Genomic DNA, 7,500 nt, shown 5'->3' with positions numbered 1-7,500 from the left:
ACTGATAGAATTCTGGACTAATAAATTCGTTTTGTATTTGATATCCTATTTTTAAATGTTGTATTAGAAAATCATGGAGAATGCTTCATGATCATTGCTGACAATCGATCTCTCTATCTATCTTTGTACTTTAAAGTATGTATTCACACACACATACACACACACCCACCCACCCACACACACACACACACACACATATATATATATATATATATATATATATATATGTATATATTTATATATATACATATATAAAGCTATGCCTATCATATATATAAATATATATATATATATATATATATATATACACACACACACATATATATATATATATATATATATGAATTATATATATGTATACACACACACACACATATATATATATATACATATATATATATATATATATATATATATATATATATACACACATACATATATGCACAGACATACACATACATCAATGCATAAGTCTTGCGAAAAGTTAAAACTGGAAAAGTGCAGCCGAGACCCATATTGCCTGACTTATTGTTGTGTGCGTGTGGCATTTCTTTTCACCGAAAGGAAATTACATGTCAGAAACCAGACTTCGTTTCGAAAGAGAGAGACTTATGCCTCCTCTTCTCCTTACCGTGCATGGTTTTTTCGTCGATGTCGTTCTGTAAAGACAAATGAAAAAAGATAAGAAATTAATTGAGTTTTTGACTGGAGAGTGGGAGGAGGAGAATTTCATTAGGGTTGAATTTAAAGTTGAAAAATATGAATTTCATTGAGGAATGGATGTGGAATTATATGAAAAAGGAAAATATTTTGAATTAATTGAGAGTCTGAGGAAGAGAATTTCATTAAGATGGAGTGAGATTTGAATTTTGAATTTAAAACTGAAACATATAAATTTCAATGTGGTATGGATGTCGAATTATATGAAAAAAGGGGAATTTTAATTTATTTCTTTTATGAGGAAAAGGATATTTATAAAATATTAGTTGAGAAATGTCGAAAATATGAATTAACATTTAAAAAGAAAAAAAAAGTTATCTGAAAAAAGGGAATGTTGATGTATTTCTTTTATGAGGAAAAGGATATTTATAAGATATTGATTTAGAAATGTAGAAAATATGAATTAACACAGAAGAGGAAAACATAGTTTATTTAAAATATACAATGAAAATCAAGAGAGTTTTATGAATATAAAGATTAATAAACATAAAAAAGAAATGTCATTTAAGAAAATTCCAAGAACAAGGAAAAATGAAGAAATAGATTGACATGAGGAATTGTAATAAAGGTTTAGAAATGAGATGCTTTCATAAAAGGAGATTTCTAAGCTTCAGAGAAATAAGGAAATATTTAACAAAGCACTTTCTGTACTAATTAATAAGAAATTATAATTCTATACGCCATGATAACTCTATTCCTTATAAATCTTTCACTGTCTCTGGGGTTAGAATTCTTTTGCTCGAGGCTACACTCTGGCACACTATTCTATCTTGTTTCTCTTCCATTTGTTTTGTTAAAGTTTATATCGGAGATATTTATATTAATGATGATACTCATTTTTTAATATCTTATTTTTTCTTGTTTTCTTTCCTTACTGGGCTATTTTCCCTGTTGGATCCCCTGGGATAATAGCATCCTACTCTTCCAGCTAGGGTTGTAGCTTAGCAAATAATAATAATAATAATAATAATAATAATAATAATAATAATAATAATAATAATAATAATAATAAAATGGTTTTGTTCTCATTAGAAGTGCAGTAGTTCATTATGTTAAAGACTTAATTAAATGTCGTCAGGTGAAAAAGTTTGATTAATAGAAAAAAGCCGTGAGTGAGTTTCTACCTCCGTAATAACCCGAAATGAATTAAAATAATATAGTCAGGTTCACTAATTAGATGAAAACCTATAGTAGGTACATTGAATTAAATGTGAGGGAGTATGTCCGACTAATTAAGCCTAATTAAAAAGCTAATTAGCTTAGAGAGTGTTAGCCTCTACGGTTGATCAAGACAATTCTTTTAGTGACTCGCCAGATGGATTGCTTAGAGAATAAACAACAAAAACAACAACAACAACTACAAGTGCAGCCGTTTCTTGTTCATCGCGGGACAAAGACTTCGGACATGTCAAATCATGTCTGGGGTTTGGCCAGTCTTCATCCCCACGTTAACCAACAGCGGATTGATGATGGTAGATTTTTGTCTGATCGCTCACAGCAAACCAACCTAGTACGGTTAGCCCTGACTAGTACAGCTTTGTTGATCATGTTGATATACAAACTCTTTCACCACGTTAAGGTGTCCCCACTCAGAAATACAGTAAGACAATAATACTACGTTGGCCAATAGCGGATTGATGATGGTAGATTTTTGTCCGCTGGCTCACAGCAAACCAACCAAGTACGGGTAGCCCTGACTAGTACAGCTTTGCTAATCATGGTGATACACAAACTCTTTCACCACGTTAAGGTGTCCCTACTCAGAAATACGGTAATACAATAATACTATATAACAAAAGAATAGACAATACAATATCTTTTTCTGCACCAGTTATGATTACTAACGTTCTTTTTCAATGAGACATTTTTTTCTCCAGAAAAACTCTTGGATTAGTTTTTTTTATTTGTTTGGTCTTTTTCTCTTTTTCAAAGAGAATATGAAGTTTGCAGGGAACTCTGTAGAGACGAGGAGAGAGATTTATTCCGTGCTGGAACAAACGAAGGATTACATGGTGTGGAAACTGGTGTTGTAGGAAGAGGTAATTCGCTGGAAGAAGTAATCGCAGTAGAGTGACCTAGTTACACAGATTATTTCAGGGGAAGCATTTTGCGTTGTGAACTGATTTTGACATCGAACAGACAAATAAAAAAAAATATGCAAATACACACACACATGAACGCACATGGGGAGGACATATAGTGAGAATGACAGATAATAGATGGATATTAAGAATAACAGAATGGGTCCTTAGAGATTGCCAAAGAAGCAGGTGAAGAAAGAACAAACACATACACACACACGAACACACATGGGCAGGACATGTAATGAGAATGGCTGATAATAGATAGATATCAAGACTAACAGACGGGGTCCCTAGTGATTGCCAAAGAAACAAGGGAAGGAAGAGACGATGGATTGACGAACTAAGAATGTTTGCTGGTGTGAACTGTGATAGAAAGACCATAAACAGACGCAAGTGGAAGGACATATCTGAGGCCTCTGTTCTGCATTGGACTAATAACGGCTAATGATATATGCACACACACACACACATATATATATATATATATATATACATATATATATATATATATATATATATATATATGTGTGTGTGTGTATATATATATGTATATATATATGTATGTATGTATACTGTACATATATATACAATATATATATACATATATAAATATATATATATATATATATATATATATACTTTATATACATGCATACATATATATATACACACACATATATATACATATATATATATATGTATATATATATATATATATATATATATATATATATATCCCTCTCTGAGTGAGGATACCTTAACTTGGTGAAAGGGTTTATGTATCGCCATGATTAACAAAGCTGTCCTAGTCAGGGCCAACCATACTAGTTGGGTTTGCTGTGAGCGATCATACAAAAATCTCCCACCATCACCTATCTGCATTAGCCAGCGTGGTCATGAAAACTTGCCAAACCCCAAAAATTAATTAACGTGTTTGAGGCATTTCTTATTTTATGTTTTTTTATTTCTTTAAATCATATGAAATTAAGTAAATAAATATGTTGAATAAGCATTGCTCTAGTAATGGCAATGTGAGATAAAGTATTCCATATATAAAATGTAATTTGTATTATGTCAGCCAAAATTCTAAAGACATTATCTGTCAGACCAACAGAGCATAAGATGGCTGCCTCCAGAGAGTTCGTTAATAATAGTCTGACTGTCTATTGGCCTAGCTTAGGTCACAAAACCAGTTGGTGCGAAGCCAAGATAGCAATTCATATCAATAAATATACCCAAAGAAGTATATTGGAATAATTTTTAATTACTGGTATCCGAAGTTACAATTTAAATCTAAGTCGTTGCCTGTTTACTAGTAGTACTGTATTCAGGTTCGGTGGCGAGGCATAGCCTTTTCAACGGCACCTCTAGTAAACTAGTGATTTGAGTATATCTTTTTTTTATATCTGATTTATCTGAAATCACCATGAAATTGAGTTTCGGGATCCCCTTCTCCTGTATAAATACGATATCCTTGTATATTAAATCTCATTGTGAGTCTGGTGATGGCACAAATAAGACGAAAATACTAACTCCAATCAACTCTTTTCCATTTTCCTTTCGTGGCTATAATACATATTTTACGCTCAGCATGTCTCAGGTGTTGTGATTTTACACGCAGCCATACACACACACATACATATATGAATATATGTATATATATACATGTATATATATCTACATATATATACTGTGTACTGTATATATGTGCGTGTATTTATAATATACACAAATACACAAGTGTGTATACACGAACATACACACACACACACACACACATATATATATATATATATATATATATATATATATATATATATATATTTATATATATATATATATACACGCGAGTGTGTTTGCATATAGTATATATATTTATGTGTGTAGAAAATTTTTATTACCTTAAGTATAATGGCCGGGGTCAAACATATAACCATTTCAGCTTTAACAATGGATTTTAGCCTGGGGGCTCACGCTTGAGTGATGCTCTCTCTCTCTCTCTCTCTCTCTCTCTCTCTCTCTCTCTCTCTCACACACACAATAAAAAGGCTGGAATACCTATTGTCTTGCTTTTCTTTAGAGCCTTTTCCCGTCATAAGAATTGGCTTGCTGATGGTATATACATATATACGTACATACATACATACATACATGCATACATACATACAGCTGTAGTTGAATATGCGAGTTTGTTTGTATAAAGACTCCGACATAATCATTTTATACGTCTTAAAACATCCAAAGATGTGGCCGATGTAGTAACGTCCCTGACTGGTGAACGGCAGACTGGAGTTCGAGTCCAGCTCAAACTTGTTAGTTTCTTTGGTCGCTGTAATCTCAACATCCTTGTGAGCTAAGGTTGTGAGTTTTGGGGGAGCTTATAGGTCTGTCTGCTGAGTCATCAGCAGCCATTGCCTGGCCCTCCTTGGTCTTAGCTTGGGTGGAGAGGGGGCTTGGGCACTGATCACATGTATATATGGTCAGTCTCTAGGGCATTGTCCTGCTCGATAGGACAATGTCACTGACCCTTGCCTCTGCCATTCATAAGGGGCCTTTAAACCTTTAAAGATAAGACGTGATTACCTGGAGCTTATCTTGGAAGTCTTCTAATTCTCATATTATTACTGTTATGTTTAAGGTTTAAAGGCCGATCATGAACGGCAAAGGAAAAGGACAGTGACATTCCCCTATCAAGCAGGACAATGCCCTAGAGACTGACATATGATCAGCGACCAAGATCCTTCTCCACCCAAGCTACGACTAAGAAGGGCCAGGCAATGGCTGCTGATGACTCAGCAGATAGACATATAGGCTCTCCCAAACCCTCATCCTTAGCTCACAAGGATGGGGATGTTTCAGCGACCAAAGGAACTAACGAGTTTGAATGGGAATCGAATCCCATTCTGGCGATCACCAGTCAGGGACGTTACCACATTGGCCACCATAACCATACATATCATTATACAAATCAGGTTTTGACTTGGTTTTTGGTCACTGTTTTTTTTTATGGGTTATGAATAATTCCTTTATGAATAATGAATATTTAAAATTTTTCCTTTTTATTATTTTTATTATTATTATTATTATTATTATTATTATTATTATTATTATTATTATTACTTTCATCATCATTATTATCATTATTATTATTATTATTATTATTATTATTATTATTATTATTATTACTTTCATCATCATCATCATCATTATTATTATTATTATAATTATTATTATTATTATTATTATTATTATTATTATTATTACTACTACTACTACTACTTGCTAAGCTACAACCCTAGTTGGACAAGCAGGATGCTATAAGCCTAGGGGCTCCAACAGGGAAAATAGCTTATTAGCTTTCTGGTTTTCCTTGAAGGCCTATGACACTAGAAATTATAAATGGTAAATGATGTTACATAATGCAGTAAAGATGATCATTTCAAAGCAAAATTAATTTCCCGGAATACTTACCTACGACAATGCTTAGTTTTTTCTGAGAGATCGCAACCCACACTACTCTCTATTATTATTATTATTATTATTATTATTATTATTTTTATCATTATTATTATTATTATTATTATTATTATTATTTTTATCATTATTATTATTATTATTTTTATTATTATTATTATTATCATTATTATTATTATTATTATTAGCTAAGCTACAACCTTAATTGGAAAAGAAAGAAGCTTTAAGCCCAAGGGGTCCAACATGGAAAAATAGCCCAGCGAGGAAAGGAAATAAGGAAATAAATAAACTAAATGAGAAATAATGAACAATTATAATAAAAAGTTTTCAAAACAATAACAACATTAAAACAGATATTCCACATACAGTATAAACTATAAAAAGACTTATGTCAGCCTGTTCAACATAAAAACATCTGATGCACGTTTGAACTTTTGAAGTTCTATTACATAATTTTATCATCCAATCTCTGACTGTAGTTTGGTTTAATCTTTTATTGAATTTTCCGTATTGCAAGATACACTGTTAAAAGTTTGCATTAAAAAAAAAACCAGTAAATGTATGGCAACATTTATTCCATGATTTTTACTCTTTTAAAATCGGATATATTGACATAAAGAAATGGTATTGCGGTCACCAACCCGTAAAATGTAATAAGAAAGTAGGGTAAAATTACGGTCGCCTGTATTTTACTGAAATATGGCTGAGAACAGTAGATTTTCGCAGAGAATTTCTGATTAGAATTACAATTTCTTTTTTAACTGTGTAGAAAGGTGACGCAGTTTGTGTTGGGGTTGTTAACGTTGTACTAATGAGCTTTCTATAAACACATATGGAACAGCTGATACTGTTGATTTTCTACCTAGACTCAGTCGTTTGGGTACGAATAAGATGGGAACCATTATCTTGATTTGGTCTAAGGCCACCCCGCAATTTGGTCGAAAGATTGTTAGTAACAAAAAATAAAGAAAATGGTTAACTAAAATCAATTAATCTATTTGTCCTAACAATAAATAATTCGCTTGAAATATTTGCTAAAATGTCTTATACATTGGTCCCTACAATTACATTTTATATTTAGAGTATCTTATTTGAATTGTTCATTACACCTCTTGAAGTTATTTATTTCATTTCCTCGCTAGGCTATTTTTTCCTGTTGGAGCCCTTGGGCTTATAGCATCTTGCTTTATAACTATGGCTGTAGCTTTCCTAATAATAATAA

The 7,500-nt window shown here is 32.0% G+C and overlaps 1 protein-coding gene across 1 annotated transcript in view; it reads right to left on the bottom strand.

The window, feature by feature from the left end:
- Positions 1 to 7,500, bottom strand: part of LOC137656986 (troponin C-like) — a 25,916-nt gene that overhangs the window by 6,927 nt on the left and 11,489 nt on the right. Inside the window, exon 2 of the mRNA XM_068391334.1 lies at positions 632 to 659. Coding sequence (XP_068247435.1) covers positions 632 to 659 — 28 coding nt within the window. The remainder of the gene's footprint in view (positions 1 to 631; positions 660 to 7,500) is intronic.

Source organism: Palaemon carinicauda, chromosome 18 (genome assembly GCF_036898095.1).
Source record: "Palaemon carinicauda isolate YSFRI2023 chromosome 18, ASM3689809v2, whole genome shotgun sequence".
Classification (NCBI taxonomy): Eukaryota; Metazoa; Arthropoda; class Malacostraca; order Decapoda; family Palaemonidae; genus Palaemon; species Palaemon carinicauda.
The sequence above is the reverse complement of the archived record's forward strand: the minus strand, read 5'-3'. Positions and strand labels throughout refer to the sequence as shown.